This window comes from Tachysurus fulvidraco, chromosome 21 (assembly GCF_022655615.1).
Source record: "Tachysurus fulvidraco isolate hzauxx_2018 chromosome 21, HZAU_PFXX_2.0, whole genome shotgun sequence".
Classification (NCBI taxonomy): domain Eukaryota; kingdom Metazoa; phylum Chordata; class Actinopteri; order Siluriformes; family Bagridae; genus Tachysurus; species Tachysurus fulvidraco.
The window spans coordinates 19,296,080-19,315,454 of NC_062538.1; the positions used below are offsets into that span (position 1 = coordinate 19,296,080).

The 19,375-nt window shown below is 38.9% G+C and overlaps 3 protein-coding genes across 10 annotated transcripts; 2 read left to right on the top strand and 1 right to left on the bottom strand.

Annotated features, from left to right (window-relative positions):
* Window positions 1-1,243: 1,243 nt before the first annotated feature.
* ube2r2 (ubiquitin-conjugating enzyme E2R 2) lies at window positions 1,244-9,445 on the top strand. 4 transcript variants are annotated; one of them, XR_003441440.2, is made up of 7 exons: window positions 1,244-1,904; window positions 2,069-2,274; window positions 5,747-5,833; window positions 6,246-6,343; window positions 6,422-6,556; window positions 6,814-8,494; window positions 8,681-9,445. XR_003441440.2 is itself a non-coding variant. In XM_027152662.2 (6 exons), exons 2-6 carry the CDS (start codon window positions 2,098-2,100, stop codon window positions 7,067-7,069), a joined length of 753 nt encoding a protein of 250 aa, XP_027008463.1. In that variant the 5' UTR covers window positions 1,244-1,904; window positions 2,069-2,097; the 3' UTR covers window positions 7,070-9,445. The 4 variants fall into 4 exon arrangements, 1 of the variants encoding a protein (XP_027008463.1); XR_003441441.2 differs by having other exon boundaries at window positions 6,814-8,489; XR_003441439.2 differs by having other exon boundaries at window positions 6,814-8,207; window positions 8,310-9,445.
* Window positions 9,446-10,066: 621 nt separating this feature from the next.
* nudt2 (nudix (nucleoside diphosphate linked moiety X)-type motif 2) lies at window positions 10,067-12,785 on the bottom strand. Of its 4 annotated transcripts, none has more exons than XM_027152665.2 (3): window positions 12,638-12,785; window positions 10,716-10,842; window positions 10,067-10,635 (listed from the first exon to the last, which is right to left on the bottom strand). In XM_027152665.2, the coding sequence occupies exons 1-3, from the start codon at window positions 12,668-12,670 to the stop codon at window positions 10,313-10,315; spliced, it is 483 nt and encodes a 160-aa protein (XP_027008466.1). In that variant the 5' UTR covers window positions 12,671-12,785; the 3' UTR covers window positions 10,067-10,312. The 4 variants fall into 4 exon arrangements, with proteins under 4 accessions (XP_027008466.1, XP_027008469.1, XP_027008467.1 ...); XM_027152668.2 differs by having other exon boundaries at window positions 12,634-12,767; XM_027152666.2 differs by lacking the exon at window positions 12,638-12,785 and adding an exon at window positions 12,259-12,415.
* A 737-nt stretch (window positions 12,786-13,522) lies between these two features.
* rfesd (Rieske (Fe-S) domain containing) lies at window positions 13,523-19,356 on the top strand. 2 transcript variants are annotated; one of them, XM_047805507.1, is made up of 5 exons: window positions 13,523-13,835; window positions 14,930-15,102; window positions 16,552-16,586; window positions 16,672-16,909; window positions 19,219-19,356. In XM_047805507.1, the coding sequence occupies exons 2-5, from the start codon at window positions 14,943-14,945 to the stop codon at window positions 19,290-19,292; spliced, it is 507 nt and encodes a 168-aa protein (XP_047661463.1). In that variant the 5' UTR covers window positions 13,523-13,835; window positions 14,930-14,942; the 3' UTR covers window positions 19,293-19,356. The 2 variants fall into 2 exon arrangements, with proteins under 2 accessions (XP_047661463.1, XP_027008465.2); XM_027152664.2 differs by lacking the exon at window positions 19,219-19,356 and having other exon boundaries at window positions 13,537-13,835; window positions 16,672-17,350.
* Window positions 19,357-19,375: the final 19 nt, after the last annotated feature.

Consider the following 19,375-nt stretch of genomic DNA (forward strand, 5'->3'; position numbering starts at 1 on the left):
TTTAAGGCTATTTTAGGTGTAGCTCTTTCAGGTTTCAATCTTTTAAGTCAAGTCAAGTCAAGAAGCTTTTATTGTAATTTTAACCATATATAGCTGACACTGTACATAGTTAAATGAGACAGTGTTTCTCAGGACCATGGTGCTTGATGTGCACACTTGAGCACACACCTATATACATTTATAGTTATTACCTAAAAACTGATCGCTATTATGTTACGACTGACCGTTATTACGTACGGCTGATCATCATTACGTTATGACTTAACGTTATTGCGTATGACTGATCGTTATTACGTTATGACTGATCATTATTACATACGACTGATTGTTATTAGGTATGACTGATCGTCATTACGTTACAACTGATCTTTTTTACGTATGACTGATCGTAATTACGTTACGACTGATCGTTATTACGTTACGACTGATCGTTATTATGTACGAATGATCGTTATTACGTTACGACTGATCATTATTACGTACGACTGATCGTTATTACGTACGACTGATCGTTATTACGTACAACTCATCATTATTACGTTACGACTGATCGTTATTATGTTACGACTGATCGTTATTACGTACAACCGATCGTTATTACGTTACAACTGATCGTTATTACGTTACGACTGATCGTTATTATGTACGACTGATTATTATTATGTACGTCTGATCGTTATTATGTACGACTGATCGTTATTACGTACGACTGATCGTTATTACGTACAACTGATCGTTATTACTTACAACTGATCGTTATTACGTACAACTGATCATTATTACATTACGACTGATCGTTATTACATTACGACTGATCGTTATTACGTACAACTGATCGTTATTACGTTACAACTGATCATTATTACGTACGACTGATCGTTATTACGTTACGACTGATCGTTATTATGTACGACTGATCATTATTATGTACGACTGATCATTATTACGTACGACTGATCGTTATTACGTTACGACTGATCGTTATTACGTTACGACTGATCGTTATTACGTTACGACTGATCATTATTATGTAAAACTGATCGTTATTACTCTGATTTGTTATTGTCCTTCGTGTATGATCACAGCGCCAGAATGAAAAGTGGTCTCAGGATGTGAGTCACAAAAAAAGTCACAACAGTTAAAAATCTCACATCACTGTCTGGACAAAACGTTCTCTTCTGTTCCACGGCTGTCGGATTTGTTACCATGTTAACGTCATGACGCACACACGTAAAGACGTAACGCGTCACGCGCCCTGCCAACCGGAAGTGTCGAAAGGCGATTGTTGTTTAGGAACAGCGAAGGCGACGTTTTAAATGTACATTGCGTTCTCGACACCGTTTGGAGCTCGTCGTAGCGGTTCGCGGGACGTCCGTACAACACAGAAATTCTCCGCTGAATCATGGCTGCGCTTTTTTAACCGTTTTTTCCCCTTCCGTGGCTCTTTCTTTAGCGCGAGCGCAGTGTTTCCTGGGGTTGCTAGCTAGCTAAGCTAAGCTAATCGAATGTAAACAACCAGAGAATCAGCTTGTGCGTTCGGAGAATAGAAGGCGAACCAGAAAAGTGCACCGGTGACAGCGAGGGATCCGATTTATTACATTCGTTTCGCGTGAAAATCTCGAGTTGCCATTGTTATTGAGTGAAAATATAAGGGATTGTGTGTAATCTAGACGAGGACAGAAACCTCCCTCTCTTTGCTCCTAGCTGCAGTAGTTCAGGGAGATAGTGTGAGGCAACTTCTGCACTGTTATTTGTGGGCTATTTATAGCTTGCGTTTCGATGAAAAACATTCAAAAGACGTTTGTGAAATACTTAGAGCACCTCTGTCACGTCAAAGAATGAACTAAATACATGAAGAGAGTTTGAGCTACAAGGACGTATTTGTTGGGGTGTTGAGTTTAAAGGTAATGAATGCTGCATCAACACTTCCATTTTTTGTTGCAATTAGTTTCATACTTTTTCTCGTTATGGATCAGCAGGTTTTACATTTGATGCAAAATGAGTAAGAAAACAAAATAAATAAATAAATAAAACTCGACCTGTACCTGCTATGTTTTATATCTCCCAGCTGTTGAATTTTGGAGAAGCACATCTGTCATGGCCCATCAGCAGATGCCCAGCTCCCAGAAGGCCCTAATGCTAGAGCTCAAGTCTCTGCAGGAGGAACCTGTCGAGGGCTTTCGCATAACACTGGTGGCAGAATCAGACCTGTACAACTGGGAGGTTGCCATATTCGGACCACCAAACACGCTTTACGAAGGGGGATACTTCAAGGTACAATATATACACAGTCAGAGATTTATGACAGGGTGCGAAATGGGATTTCTCCTAGTGGTTGGCCGTTATGTTTTTCAAGCTGACATTTGAAAGGATGTACCACATTCAATTAAAGGGCAGGCATAGAATTTCAATCAGTAGGTTAAGACCGATATTACATAAAGGAAAAGGTTCTTGTTCAAATCAACACTACTGGATATGATTTGCTAAATTTTAGACAGGTTTCACTTTTTACAAGTATCTGAAACTGCTATTGTGGTAAAACTGCACCTGACACCTGAGATGCCTTTATTGGTGAAAAAGCACAGTACGTTTCAGACCAGAAAAAAATAATAGAGGACCAAAAATAAATTGCCACAGCAATATCGCAGATCACTGTTTTATATTGAAAAACTTAAGGACATGCTGTGATGTTTCCTAACTCAAAAAGGATTTCCCGTCATTAACCCAAAGTTGGGTATTTTCCAATAATGACACACATGCAAGCATTTTGAATTTGAATTAGAACCTAGTTATCACCGACATTATCGCAGCTATAAACAACTCGTTCTTACACCAGTTCTTACTGTCATCAGCACCAAGAGCATCTCAATAAGAAAACGGAGCATTATGGAAAATGTTACTGACTACTGGCAATGCTGATTGGTCAGAGCTGCTCTTAAAAAAAAGAAATAAATTAACATCTTCTGACCAGTTAGAATCGAGAATTCGACAGCACTGTTGTATAAATCTAACCAAAAAGCAGACTAATAAATGTCATATGCTTCACGATGGCATGGAATTTGGTCCAAACATTTCATAGCTTTAAGATTAATCTTCATACCACAGTGTTTAGTGTATTATTAAATCTCATGAGAATAGAGAGCTCAACAAACTACAAACGAGTGCAGTACCTTAACCATTTAGAATTTCCCATAACCAAATGCACATCTTCACTTTGCATATGTTTGACATTTCATTTTGATATTTTGAACCAGCTAGAAAGAGTTCCTTTGTTTTGAAGGGATGGAAACACATCCAGGAACAATGTACAGTGTGCCGTTTTAAGCCTCTCACCACTTTTCTGCATACAGCTATGAACCCAGAGCTTAGTAGTGGCTTAGTTGTGGTTTAACACGTTTGCCTCACACCTCCAGAGGTAGGGGTTCAATCTTGCATCCACATAGAGTTTGCATGTTATTGCTTTGGGGGACATGCAGGGGGATAGTATATGAATGAGTGTATGAGTGTGCATGATTGTGCCCTATGATTCTTTGCCACCCCATCCTTGAGTCCCCTGGGATAGGCTCTGGGCTCTCTCAAGGTTGGATGGATACTTTTCTGTGTAGCACGACTGCAACGCAGGGACGAAAGTGAAACACAGTGCACCAAAGCAAAAAACTCCCCTTTCAATTGTTTTGAGTTGACAAGATAAAGCAATGTAAAGGAGGTTCCGTTTGTCAGCATTGCACATGACAAAACACTTCTTGTGTCACAAAGACGAGGCTGTTTTGGTAGGTGAAAAATCTTGAAATATTGTTCTACGTATTGTCATTTGGTAGCATTTCCTCAAAGCAAGCTCGATCCGTAGATCATATTCCAGTGACATTAAAATGAAAAGGCTTTAATACTCTGTGTCATACACTTAGACCTTCTTCTCAAATTCAGAAGTGTCACACTACTTATTTCAAGCTGCTACACTTATGTATAAAGTGCTGTTATTCAGTGCTGTTATGGCTCAACAAACTTGGCCAAAAAACCTGATTCTGTTATTGTTAAACAGTGATCCCCCTGAGGGGTGTGGCCCTGGGACATAGCCCTCATAGCTGATTGGTTAAACATGTCCCAGGCCAAAGAAATGATAGCTGGTGATCTCACTAGCTGTAAGCAGAGAGAGCTTGTGTGCTGGTTTGAGGTAACACGTGAAACCGTTAGAGATCTGGGGGTTAGATCAGACGATTGCTAGACATTATATAAACACAAGGGGGTGCACAAAGATCACATCTTTCTCACAGCCTTGTCAGAGCACCGAGTCTGACGTCGCTCATGTAAAAGTGATTCGGTGACTCGGTTACGATTTCCTCGTTACTGCTCTCACGGGCCGCATCCGTCATCGCCTGTATTGAGTCAGAGTCTTGACTGTAATGGGTGCGTTATTTCAGTTCGGTCATGCTTGTGATCAATCTTAAGTCACCCCCCCCCCCAACCCATTTATCTCCCCCCACACCAACTTATCGTTCGTTCTTCTTCCTCTGTCCCAGGTGATGTGATCCTTATTCAGCTATTTATAGCTGGGGCAGATAAATGGTGTCTCAGAAGGAGCCAAAATAGAGGAGGACGTAGTTAGTCTCGCTCATGTTTCCCCTGTCGGTGCTCAGATACCAAAAAAAAAGACTTTTATTTTAGTTTCTTCCACAGCACTACCGAATGCTTGATTCTGATTGGTCAGGTGACTGTTTATAGCTGTTGTAACACAAGTCATCACAGGAGCTTCCTTATTTCACAAGAAACGTAGTAAACATTTGTATTTTATTGTAGCTAGGATTAGTAAGCTGCAGCAAGGATGAAGTCATCGCAGAACGATGATGTCATGGACTTATAAAGGGCATAATGATATTTTAATACATTTCAAATGTTTGATCTTTCAATCTGATTAATGTTTAATGTTTTTTGGCATGTTTAGTTATCACGCTTCGATTGTCGGCGTGCTGAAAGAGAGCATTTATTTTTAATTATTAAAATAAGTTACTAAACTATAAGTAACTATAACACATACTATGGGACCTGAAAGAAAATGAATGCTGGAATTAGTAAATAATTGTTAAAGATTAGTGGCATCTTTATCATTTGGAGATGACGGGATCTCAGGTGTCGTCGTCGTATCGGGTGCCTCGAGTAGTGCAGCAACACTGTGACCGATAATGGGACGAAGTTAGCAAGGTTGACGTAAGCACTACTGAACGCTCGGACAGGACAGAGATAGCGATATCTGTGCAGAAACAGACTCGTGCTCGGGTGTGTTTTAATCCATTACGTCCCAAATCACATACTTATGCACTTTCTATTCTATTTTGTAAAGATAAACCGTGTTAAAAAGAAAAGTAGTATGTCGTTCTTTAACAAATACAAAAGTGTTATTGTTGGAAAACCTTTCCTGTTGTATAAGGGTAATACAATCCTTTAGGATGTTATTAGCATGGGAATAAGCAACATTGCACTGCTCACAGTAACACCAGTAAAGGTTCAAAGGCTTTCCGGCACTTCGTTGAACACATTTGATGACGTCAGGACTGAAAGACTGCCAGCTTCTATATCTTGTCTGACGCAGAATCAGCGAACGAATAGAAGTGCCCAAAAAAACCTTTACCACAAACATTGCTTTAATCCTAATTCTGTGTGTATAAACACTTAAAGAGCTTAATTTTATTATTTTTTTTAAACAAATTTCTTTCCATCATTTTTAATAACCCTGGTGCTTCTCTTTCTCTAGGCTCATATAAAGTTCCCTATCGACTATCCGTACTCGCCACCAACCTTCCGCTTCCTAACCAAGATGTGGCATCCAAACATATACGAGGTAAGCAACACGATTTCTTGTACGGATTTGTTTCATTTTATGTTCAAATGTAGGGAAACTTGTGAAAGTGATGCGACATACGGCTAAGTACGGTGACCTATACTCAGAATTTGTTCTCTGCGTTTAACCCACCCAAAGTGCACACACACTCACAGCAGTGAACACACACACCATGAACACACACCCGGAGCGGGGCGGGGGGGGTGTTTCCAGCCTCTTTATTGCTCAAGGGCACCTCAGTTGTGGTATTGCCGGCCCAAGACTCAAACCCACAACCTTAGGGTTGGGAGTCAAAATCTCTAACCATTAGGCCACGACTTCCCCCACCGACTATTTGTCCATGTGTGTTTCTTTATTTATTTGTCTTATTATCTTATCTTTTTTTTTTTTTTTTTTACCCGTCTGCCCCAAGAACGGTGACGTGTGCATTTCCATCTTGCATCCTCCTGTGGACGACCCTCAGAGTGGAGAGTTACCCTCAGAGAGATGGAACCCTACACAGAACGTCAGGTAGAACCGTTCTCCTTGGAAGCTTGTAGTGTTTTTAATAACTTGTATCATACAAATGTCTTTTTTTTTTCCCTTTAGAACTATCCTGCTGAGCGTGATCTCGCTGCTGAATGAGCCCAACACCTTTTCCCCAGCTAACGTGGATGCTTCGGTCATGTTCCGTAAATGGAGAGACAGCAAGGGAAAGGACAAGGAGTACGCTGAGATCATCCGGTACAATCATTTCTGCTTGCCATTAAAATATACACGCAAACGGACAAACCGCACAGGAATGCACCGGAAAACGCTACACGAGTGTAAATAAGAAGCGAATGTAAATCTGTGTCGCAGCGGATTTCACTCACATCAGTGCACTAGAGTCATGCCATACTGAAATGCAATCACTGTCCAGTTACAGCCCAAAGCCTCACTTGATTAGAATTGGATGTAGTTATAATCTGAGAAAGGGCTGAAATTATGTTTGTGTACAGGAAGCAGGTGCTGTCCACAAAGGCAGACGCAGAGCGGGACGGCGTGAAGGTGCCCACGACGCTGGCCGAATATTGCATCCAGACCAAAGTGCCTTCCCACAACAGCAGCTCTGACTTGCTCTACGACGACCTGTATGACGACGACATCGAAGAAGACGACGACGACGACGACGAAGCAGAGGCCGGCGGGCCGGCCGGGGACATGAGCGCAGACTGCTATGGTGACGAGGAGGACTCAGGGAACGAGGAGTCTTGATGGCGTGACGCCGAAATCCTCCTTCCATCGAAACCCCACCCCATTCCACCGTCCTCCACTATGTGTCCGTTTAAGCTGCTGATCTTTTACAGTTCGTCTGAAACCTCATTTCTCCCTCTTGCACACTTGTTGTGTGAGGAATAACCCTACACTGGGTTTTAAAGCCCTTGTAACGAGCCCCGGCAGAGCCTTTCATGCAAGAACAACACTCGAACACCAATTTGATCATTCTCTCTTAAGTAAAAAAAAAAGAAAAATGTTTTTAAGGTAGATCTCTTTGTCTGGAGTTTAAATAATGTCCGATCGAGAACTTAAAAGAGCGGTAATAAAAATTATGTTTCCTTTTTTTTTTTTTACCGCAAATGTAGTTGATCAGTTTGGTGAATTGGTTTGGATCAGTGCCGTTTTAGACTATTGTATAGCACAAAGTAACGGCACACAGTTTTGCAGATTAGACTCAGTTTGACCTTCTCTAATCTGTAAACATTAAGAAAAAATCCCATCGTACAGTAGACGAACATCTGCATCAGAAAACCAGAATTTGTTTGAAATACTTTGATACCACTTTAACTCTCAGGCACCAACAACCTGAAGAACAAAAACCCTGGATCTTCTATACAGAATACAGTTCCACTGAATTATTATTATTATTATTATTATTATTATTATTATTATTATTATGCATCTTAAAGATTTTTTCCGAAGCGACTACGTAAAGATTTGCATGTGCATTTACGAATTAGATCACGGACTAAAACTTGACTTGCACTCAAAAACTCGTCAAAAACATCAGATACCAAACAGTCCTGTCTGATCCACCACATTTCAGGTAAACGTTCATGAATGAATTCTTTCTTTAAACCTTCTTTCTTTAAGCATCCATCCTCCTCAGCCTGCCTCGATACCTCAGGGCTTTTGGATACTCGCGTCATCCCAGTCCAGACATTTCAAGCGTGTCTCAGTTAAAAAAAATAAATAAAAAATTCCATAGCATTCTCTCAAAAATCCAAACACTCACTCACTTTTTTTTCTACCTTTCCCTTTATTGTTCCAGAAATGTCATTTATCTAATCCCTCATGTTTTATTTTTTTCATCTCGAGTGCTCGAGTGTCACTCGAATCACCTGCTGTCGTACCGGTAAGTATTCGAGACAGATGGAGGAAAATGGCAAGAAAAAGGGTTTTGTTGCATGCGAACCACAACCTTTTTTTTTCTTCTTCTTCTTTTTCTTTTTCTCAGTCTTTCGAGCCATGCAATTCTAGTGTCAAAGGTGGTAATGAAGTTGCTTTCAGGTGCTACTGCAGTATAAACGCAAAAAGAATCGCAGCATCAGCACAGACGCCGGGATCTCCGCTAGAGACGGATCCGAACGTCGCCAACAAGATGCTTGGTTTGCAGACGTATTATGATGAAGATGCTGTTAAGTGAATACATCCAGATTTTGGCCCTTTTTTTAAAAAGGAAAAAAAAGAGAAATATAATACAAGATTGTAGCTGGTGATGATTTAACTGTGCACAAATTCAAAGTATATATGCATTTAGTTGCACCGTGGATTGGTTGCACCTAACCATCGCTGTTTTATTTTCTCTCGCTTTTGATTTTGTAACAGAACCCGAACTGACTTTGTTCCAGTAGGTTGACTATGAACTTGATTTTACCAGCTGTTCAGGTCTGAGGTTGGAGATTACAGACTGCCAAGGAAGCCTTGATGAGCCTCCTTCAATCCAGGCCTAAACGTTTGCTTTTTTTCCCCACGAGCATGCATGTGTGTTTGTTTAAACGTGTCTTTATGAATTTAGGCACAAACCATGAGCTCACTGACAGCCCGGGACGTGGAATTTAACGCACTGGGGGTCTCAGGTACACCCCTGCTGAATCCCAGCAAATTAGCCAAGGACGCTGATGATGTTCCTGTTCATAGGACACGTGTACATTTGAAAAGTGGGACAACACTCAGCACTCTGAAAATTAATAGCTGGAGCTAACGGGCAACTTTTGAGCCTCTTTATTGCTCATGGAATTTCACGGCGTGAAAAAAGTTTCCGTTATCGGGAGACATGATATTTACTTACAGTGAATCGTCTAAATGACTCCTCATCCCTTCAAAAAAAAAAATAGAACAAAAAAAAAATGGTGACTGATCAGCCATGGATTGTCTATTATACGTGTCATGGATGTGTTTACGGAAACGATCACCACTGTTACGGATCTCTCGTCACACGACACAGACACGAACTTGCAATCCTTTACCATGCCTTATTAAGGATGCAAAATGATTTCATCATGGTTTGCTTTCGGTTCTTTTTGTTTCTCTTATTGTAGTGTTGTAAGAAACCGAACCACATTAAACAATTATTCACTTAAGAAAAATAAACCAGCCACAACGATCTACAGTTATTGTTACTACAGGTAACGGATAATACACAAATTGTGGTGAGTGTGTTACAGAAAAATGATCACTGACTCAGAATGATCCTTATTGTGTTTTATTCCTCTTATACCACATCACTATACCAATAGTTTAATCAAGTGTTGGTGTGAGATTAATATTAAGAGTATAAGAGATATTTTGAATGTGGAAAAATAACCTTTGGGGTAGTAACAGTAAATCGTAACATCGATTATTTAGCAGGCCATGTCATATTTTATTCCTTACCTATTTATTATTGACATCACAACAATTTGTTACGAGTTAGGGTATTTAAACGAAAGTGTCAGCATTTTTATCCATTTATAGTTACATGTAATGTTGTGGGACGAACCCAAAAACCACCTTATCATCATAAAAGAGCTATAATCAGTTCCATCACTAGCGGCTAATTTTTTTTAGAAGGCACATTTCAAGATTCGTTCCATACAGTATACGTGACCTTATCGACAATTACGCGCATCTAAAATCTGGAGTTGTTGTTATATGGTTGCTGTCCAGAATTCCTGTGTGAGTTGCTGTTAAGAAGAATCAACTCTTTCTGACCAATCAGAATCGAGAATTCAGTAGCGTTAAGACGCCTTTATTTCTGCACGAGGGAACAACGGCGAATTACTTTTATTTGGTTTCTGCAGTATCTTTTGAGTGTTGATGAAATTACATAAAGAACAGCATTATTAAGAGTTATAGCACATATAAGGTGCATGATTTATACGAATCATTGTAAAGGCAAATTAAAAACAGTCTTGAATAGGATATTCAATGTATACAGTTTATATGAATGATTCATCTCATCGGTGCAACAAAGTGGAATCAGTGTTTCTTTCCTGCCTTCTCTAAAAAGCGCTGGACGTTTTTAAGAGTGTCTTGTAGATCCGTATAATTCGCAAGCCTACACGCCTCCTCCAGCTCGGCCCAGCGGTAGTCCCGGTGTTCGTCCGAGAGTTTGACTTTAACGCTGGGGTCACGAAGCTCAGCCAGCCAATAGAGGACCTCCTTCTCCTTACCCCGCACTTGATAATGCAATCTCTGCAGAAAGCCATCAACCACACGCAGATGCTCTTCACCCAAACCCGCCTCCTCCCGTGTCTCTCTCCATGCTGTGGTCAGGTCGTCCTCTCCAGGATCAACGTGACCTAAAGGACATAGAAGTCACTTAGATCTGAAATGAAGCCATAATCGATCAATATGACATAGTAAACGGCATGATGGGTACCTTTGGGTGGAGTCCAGTGGTGTTCTCCATATGAGGTTTGCAGGAGAAGATACTCGATGCTGTCTGGGGAAGGACGTCGTGCCAGGCGGCGAAATATTATAAAGCCGCAAGCTCGGAGTGTCATGATCTGAAGAAAAGAATTAGAAATCAAAAGGACACGTATACAATCCATGAGTAAAGGTATAATCAGGTGCAGTTTGCTTTAGTTATTCATTTAGCTCATAGTAATATCCCCAAAAGCACAGGATGGGAAACCATATTATTTGTTACATCTTTGTTTACACAACCAAGAATGCCTTAAAAAACAGTATTTCCCCTCGCATTGATGGAACAAAACATTACAATAACTTTAAACATCCCACACCTTTAACTAGTATTCGTTGCTGGACGTTTAGTTTCCATTATCGCAGATGAAATTGATTGATTTTTGTTTTTGAAGCTGCCTGGTTTCCAAGTACTATCAAAGGGAAAGTCAGGTACAGGTTGTTCAGGTACAATGTGTCTGAGTCAGGGGCCAGTGTGGATGTAGTCTACTGAAAGCCAAGGACTACTGATTAGACAGGTGGAATCAGGTGTGGCTTCTGCTGGACATCCCTGATTTAGCCTTTCTTCATTGGATACTCTCGCTATAGAACAGCAGTGTCCAATCTTATCCGGAAAGCGCCTGTGTGGGTGCAGGTTTTCATTCCAACCAAGCAGAAGCCACACCAGAGTCTACTGAAAGACATTAAACAGGTGGAATCAGGTGTGGTTTCTGCTTGGTTGGAATGAAAACCTGCACCCACACCGGCCCTTTGTGGATAAGACTGGACACCACTGGTCTATAGTGAGAGCATCCAATGAAGAAAGGCTAAATCAGGGATGTCCAGCAGGAACCACACCTGAATCCACCTGTCTAATCAGTTGTTCTTGGATTTTAGTAGACTCTGGTGTGGCTTCTGCTTGGTTGGAATGAAAACCTGCACCCACACCGACCCTTTGTGGATAACTTTATTGGACACCGGTCGTCTATAGACTGCTCATCCCACATCGTACTCATGTTTACACATATAGAACAACAAATGAAATGTAATCTCACTATCTGGTGTCACCTGGAACAGGATGAGATCCCTTTTTCATCTGTTTTAATTCCTCATGGCATCTCCTTAGCCTAGCATTTGTTCATCAGGGGTTTAAGCATTATATAGATGCTTAACGACACAGTAACTATTCCACATGACACGGTCATTTAGCTTTAGCAGCACTGCTAATGCAGCTTCTAATACAACACACAGTGGGGAAGGAGTGAATCTCTGTGAGTCACTCCATTAATGACAAGTCAGTTCAACTGTCGACTGTCAAATAAACCTGTTTCTAAGCTGCCCAGAGTGATCAGATCCCTCAAAAACACCTGGAAGCTTAAATATACAACCAGAAAAGCTTTCATACGGTTCACATAAAGCTTCATTCATGACTAGCCAAGTAGCAAGAGCTTAGTGTATTAAAAAATTATTATTTTTTTTTCAACCAGTTTTGATGTCAAATAAGAGGATAGTTTACTTACGTCAAAGTAGCTTTGTAGTATTACAGCGTTTGACTAGTTCATAGGTTTAGCCCTTACAAGTAGGATACTTTACTTCCGGCTTAGCAACGTTAACTGCGCATATGCTGTGATGTATTGACGCGCACGAACACGTCATCTCAGTTCATTTCGTTTGCTTTATCTAATATGCGCACAGAAGTGGCAAATCCTGTCAGGGCTAATCCTGTTTTTTTGTTTTTGTTTCTAACACAACAATGTAATTCATCTCGAATTTGCTTAGCAGTTTGATTAATACTGAAAATAATAATAATAATAAATAGATAGATAGATAGATAGATAGATAGATAGATAGATAGATAGATAGATAGATAGATAGATAGATAGATAAATAAATACTTGCTTGTTTGTTACTTCCTGTTTTGTTCAGTTTCATAAACAGCGTTGCAGTTCAAAACAATTCTAATCTAAAGTGGTACAATTCGGCGTGTCGTAATAACAACCTGATACGTCATAATACGCAACTCTGACGTGGGCTGACGTCATTTATAATTCAGTACTTCCTAAACGTTTCTTTTCCCAGACAATCACCCTGATTAACAACTCACTATAATTCTATTCCCTGCCTCATATCTATAAGTACTGCATTATCAGAACTGTCAGTCATCACACCGTCCGAATACGTTACGCACGCTACCGCTGCTGCATGTTGTACAAAAAAACCATAATATTGCACAATATTGTTATTTGCACTACCATGCACTCTCATAACTGATCTGTCATATATTCTGTATTCATATTTAATACTCTTACTGTATATATCACATCGTCTGTATTGTCTTGTATAGTCTGTCTTGTCTTGTCTTGTCTTGTATAGTATAGTGTTATTTAAGTCTGTTCTTTTGAGACTCACAAACAGCTGGAACCCAATTTCTTGTGTGTGTGTCAACACACTTGGCCAATAAACCTGATTATTGGCCAATCATTATTTGATTCTGATTATTGCATATAACAATGTAAGTGTGACGTGTCGTCATCGGTTATACTATAATTTAATCATAAGCTTATAATAAACAGGCTACGGCCCTATAATGTACTATAGCAGAGCGTGGGAATACTTAAGAAAGTATCACACTGTAATTTCATGTAATTTAATTTTAAGCTTATAATAAACAGACTATGTCCGTATAATGTACTAAAATATAGTATTAGAAACACTTAAACAAGTATCACACAGATTGTGATTTGATTGGCTGAGGAGAGAGAGAGAGGTTACTCACAGCCACTGCTGGTGCGGTATAAAAACCTAATAGTGGCAGTAAGAATTAACATTCATACCAACAGGGGTATTAGTCATTTATCAGAAATGTCTATGAGGAGAGACATTTATTGCCATAGTCTATTGTAAAATGATATTTAACATGTACTTAGGATCTGTGTACATAGAGAAAACCTGTGTTGAAGCAAGATAATGTCTGAGGCGGAGAGGGTGATCTGCAGGGTTGATAGGGCTAACCGCTCTGCACCAGGCCCCTCTGATAACAGCTGTGTTAGACCGCCGAGAACATTCATCGTCCTCACATACAGCAGGCTGTGAACCGGTAAAACATCTAATTATTCCTAATTCATTAAAATAAATTAAAAAAAATTAAATCAACTGTTTTTAAACAGAGTGGAAAATACCTGAGTAACTGTACATTTTTAGTATTATTGTTATGAGTTATTTATAATTTACTTGAATGTGTTATTGAATGTGAGTACTTGTACTCTTTTTACATTTCCAATAAAAAATTCTTTCTTTTTACTCCTTACATTTTAGTTAGACCTTTGAAGTACTTGAAATTCTATGCCTTTTAAAACCAAATTTATGAGTAAATGAAAACAAAGAAGAATGATGACAATTCTATGCATTTGTACAAATAGAATACATGTTTGGCTAGACATTGTCTATACGTTCACCGGAGTACAATTTCTCAGTATTTCTCCACCCATGCATTGAAACACAGACATACTTAAGAAATGATCAAGCCTCAATACTTGATAGAGAGTTTACTGTATATATTGATTACATTTCAAGCTGTACTTTGTAACTGTGTAATATAAAGATGTTAGAACAGAATTTGGTTCTACTCATGTTATATGCAAAGTACTAGATTACTAGTACGAGAGTAAATTACTGACCACAGTACAGTAGTTTATGACAGTTCACTACAGTAACTGTGATGGAAAGTCCATATTTAAGAAACACTGTTATATTATTATCGTTATATTATTAGTATTTATTTAAAATTACCATCTTTTGATTAATTTATTTGATTCAAATTGACTGATCTGGCAACTCAGATAAGCATTTCTCTGGACTGTCATGTCAAAAGACCTCATGCTTTTTTCAGTAATGATATTGCAAAATAAATCCAAATAACATCTACTTTAGTCTCAGCCTTCTCACTCTTGCTAGCTATAATTTTCACTACCAGCCAAAGTAGACTGAATGCATTTCATACAAACATTTATAAGGACATTCCACCATGAATTCTAGTAAAATTGCTTGTCTCATACTCATACTATGAGTACTTAAAGCAACAGTAATATATCATTTAATAATGAGATTCATCATATAGCATTATATCTGAACGTAAGGTGATGAAAGATCATTATAAACAAACATTACTAATATGTGAGATCTTATTAACAGATGCTCTGCCACCATGTCTGAAAAGGAACCTGCAGACTCTGGAAAATCATGCTTAGTGGGGAAGAAGGAAGACTTCATAGAGGCCAAACGCACCAGCGTCACCGTGGGCGACCGGGTCATAGTCGTCATTTATCACCAGGGAGTTTTCTATGCTATGGACCAGCACTGCTATCGTAAGGAAAATGAAACCTTATGTGTTCGTGTTTTTTCAATGGGAGATGTGCATCATCAAGCATTTTTATATTTAGTCCCTTGTTTCAGTTAAACCAAGATATCATAGACTAAAGAATGGTTTGAAGGCTTTACAGCGGTGCTGTACTGTGTGTATACAGTATAAGCTTATGCTTGTTGCTCCCTGTAGGATTCTGTGCTCTAGCTTGAACCTTATGAGATTAGAATGTCAATTAGGGCTGAGTAGGTAAGAACGATTACCACAATACAAGCCAAAATCATTGGGAAATTGGGTGTATCGTAGGCATGAACTTCATATTTATAGAACAATTAAATGAAAATTGACTCTTGGGTGAATTAAAAATAAATAAATACATTTCAGAGATACAAGGAAACATGCATTTCAATCAACAAAATCTCAATAAATTTGGTTCTTCAATAAACAATAGGAATTAAGTTAGATGGTTGTATGCTAAAACGCAAAATGTGGTTAACAAGTATCCATCATTACAGCATGAAAAATTTAAGCAGAGCCTAATGATATCACAATATCATTGAAAATAAAAGGAAAAAATTAATGTACGATGTAAATTAATGTTGCATTATTAATTATTCCAGGATTTTCAGGAAATTCAGATTATGCAAATTCCTGCTGAATATGTGACTTGTGGATTGAGAGTTCTGTGAGCTTAAATAGAATTATGAATATATATATATTACATTTTTTGACATTAAACATGAGATGTTAAAGGATAAAGTGGAAAAGACATCCAATGTAAATGTCCCCCAATCACAGAATCACGATTAAAACGATTGCCTTTAGTCTATTGTTTGGGAACTACCCTTAAATGTCCTGTTTGTTGTTATTGTGTGATTTCTGACTATATTTAATACACGGTCTGTATGTGTAAAGGTTTTGGCCTGAAACAGTTTTCTGTGGTTTTCTGTAAGACCTGTTCTAACATGAACGTTGTATTAATCAGTCATCTGTCTCTTAACGTCTCAGACAGCTCCGAGTCAGATTTCATAAAGGAAGCCGTCCTTGCAGGATTTTGCACTTTTACATTGAGGAATATGTTACTATTATAGAATAGATTTTTGTCTATTCATCGTTTATCACATTTACATTAGACACAGTGAAAATCTTTTTTCACATATCTCAGCTTTAAAGGTTGAGGTCAGAGCACAGGGTCAGAAATGATACAGCACCTCTGGAGCAGTGAGAGTTAAGGGCCTTGCTCAAGGGCCCAACAATGGCAGTTTGGCAGTGCTGGGGCTTGAACCCTGATCCTCTGATCAACAACACAGAATCTTAACCACTCGAAGCACTACTGTGATTTGTAGAGATGTATGAACACTCTTAAGGAGGTAGACAACATGAGGTTAGGGCTAGACTTTAAAAAATGCATATGAGTAAGTCTGTGTATTAATAATATCTCTGTTCTTAATAGATGCAGGTGGATCTTTGTTGAATGGAGATATAGAGGTGAGTTTACTTTAAACTCTAATCAAGTCAGGATTGCTGGTTTTCGACTGAGAATATCGTTCCATAAATTATTTTTTTTATGCAGGAAATCGACAACAGGCTCTGCATTGTGTGCCCAAAGCACAAATACAAGATCAGCATGGCAGAGGGCGAGGGGCTTTACAACATCACTAAGCCAAAAGACAAAGACCAGCCACCTTGCTGGAAGTCCAAAGGCATAAAGCAACGAGTACACAAGGTGACCGTGGTGGACGGGGACATATATGTGACGCTGTCTGAAACCCCCGGGTGGATCGACTCGGACTATTATCAAAGTGAACAAGGTAGAATGGATCTGAAGTTAGCGAAGGAATTAGAAATGGCTAAATCAAAAAGCAGCTAGATTGCCTGGCATGACCGATGAGCGGAAGGTTTCTCAATGCACGTGAATATAATGTTGTGAGAAAAAACAGATATTTATTGCTAGCTATTTTTCTTCATTTCAATGACTGTCATCACACTTTAAGCATTACAATTATTATATAAGGAATAAAACACCATGATGATTAGCACTGATAGGATGGTGTGATGCAGAGAGCCGTTCCCATCCCAGAATATTTACAGAATGCCCTGAAGTGTTTTATTCCTCTTATACCTCAACAATGCTCATTCCCTATGCTAACAATTTTATTAATTAAAGATTGACACTTTTTAATGTTATCTGTTTATGGTTTCATTTTTAATGTTGTGGAACGTCTGTGGAATAAACCATCATTCCTTATCTAGCCTCTGTTTTTTACTTTTCTCTCATTATACCAAGAAACCACAAAGAACATCGCATTTATTTTATATGTCGGAAAACTTTCCCTTAGGGATTGTTGTAACGTTCTGGCACTGGAGGCTCCTTCCTACAATGCAAAACAAACAAACACCTCCTCATCATAACAACTGTTCTTTCACAATTTCTTCTGAATTTAATGTACTAGGAAGAGTATGGATAATTATCCACACTGTAAGTTCTTCAACATTTAAATCTAGCTTAAAGAGTCTAATAATCATCTAATTTGAGTGAAATAAATTGCTTTTTTGGGGGTTCAGAGTGAGAGAGCTATAGAGAGCTATACTGTTGATTAGCAGAAGGTGCAATTCAAGGACACACTACAGCTTTATTCTAATTGTGCTCACTCCAGACTGAGTGACTCTGTGAGTGACATATTTTAGCATGAAATACTAATCCTTCACCTTTACAAAGTTAAACTCTGTTACACTTTATGCATTTGGGAACATATATTCGAAATTAGAGACAGCTTGTTTGCAGCTTTGAGCTTTTAGATCTTGTTTCAAATAGGCAAAAATAATGATTTGTTGGCTTAAGAGATAGTAACTGATAGTGACGTACAGTGTACTAATATACAGTAATATACATATACACTCAGTATTTATGATTATTTATGATCAAATCAGCCAATCATGTGGTGTCAATGCAGTGCATACTATCATGATGGTAATGTTCATATCAAACATAAGAAAAAGGAAAAAGTAGGATCTCAGAGACTTTGACCATAACCTTGACTTGGTAGATTGATAGAATAACAAGAACAGGAATCTCAGCCTACAATAGACTCAGGCTCACTGAAACATGAGCGCTGATGATTGGAAATCCATCTCAGCTGTCCAGTTTTGGTAAGCCTTTGTGTCAGCACAGATCTTGGCTGACAATAGAGTGGAAGAGGTTTGCCTCAATCATTTCTCTCAATCCTCATCATCGATCCATCACTGGCATTAGTGTGTATTATTGAGACAAAGACCCTGCTCTTAGTATATCTTCAGAATGTGCTGGATTTGTTATCCTGCAACCCAGCAGTGAATAATTCCATGCAGAGTTTGTGTGATAGTGGCCTTTTTCTTTCTGTGGAGTGGGAGAGTTTAGTGGGTTGAGGAATGCTGTGAAAAGGACATGAATGTGCTCTCATGCAGAAATAATAAACAGTAGCCCACTATGGCTTTCTCATTTACACGAGTCTCCTAAAAGTGACCATAAATAAACCTTATATGAGGTTAGTAAATCTAGTGTAATTAAAGATTGAGTGAATTTTTTATCAAATCTAAGGTACAAATGTAAACACTCACGACTTTCAAATGAGCTCATGATTTTAAAGTCTGCTAAACACTTTAGTTATTTGTTTGGGAACCAACCATTTCTGATTTCCATTTAGGTTATAACATTGGATATTGGATAATATTCCTGTTGTGTATGTCACATTGCTTAGCGGTTAGCATATTTGCCTTGCACATCTGGGGTTGGGGATTTGATCCCTGACTCCACCCTGTGTGTGCATGGAGTTTGCATGTTCTCCACATGCTTCTGGGAGTTTCCTCCAGGTAGTCCAGTTTCATCTCGTGGTCCATTCCGGGTTCACTTTGAGTGAATTCTTGCGCACTGTGTAGCCTCACATTCCTGTTCTGGGTTGATGTTTGAGGTGATCTGTATTTGCATGATTTTGTGCAATGCCACATGATTGGAGTGAATGATAAGGTGTTTTGCATTGGAGTGTTATTTAGAAAAAGTCATAATTCATATGAAGCCTGATATCATTTGTTTTGCATTTACAGTATAACATTATTATTTTGTTTTTTTATTCATTCCCTCCAGGAATTGCATTGATCAACGCATGTTGTAAGGATCAAACCAATGAAATGTGCAGACTGCTGCTCTGGTGGCATTGAGGTGCTGGAATCGAGGAGGTTGTTTGGATGTGTTGCAATAGTCTGAGTGCTGAGTCAGGAATGCCAACTCAGAGCTGCTGCTT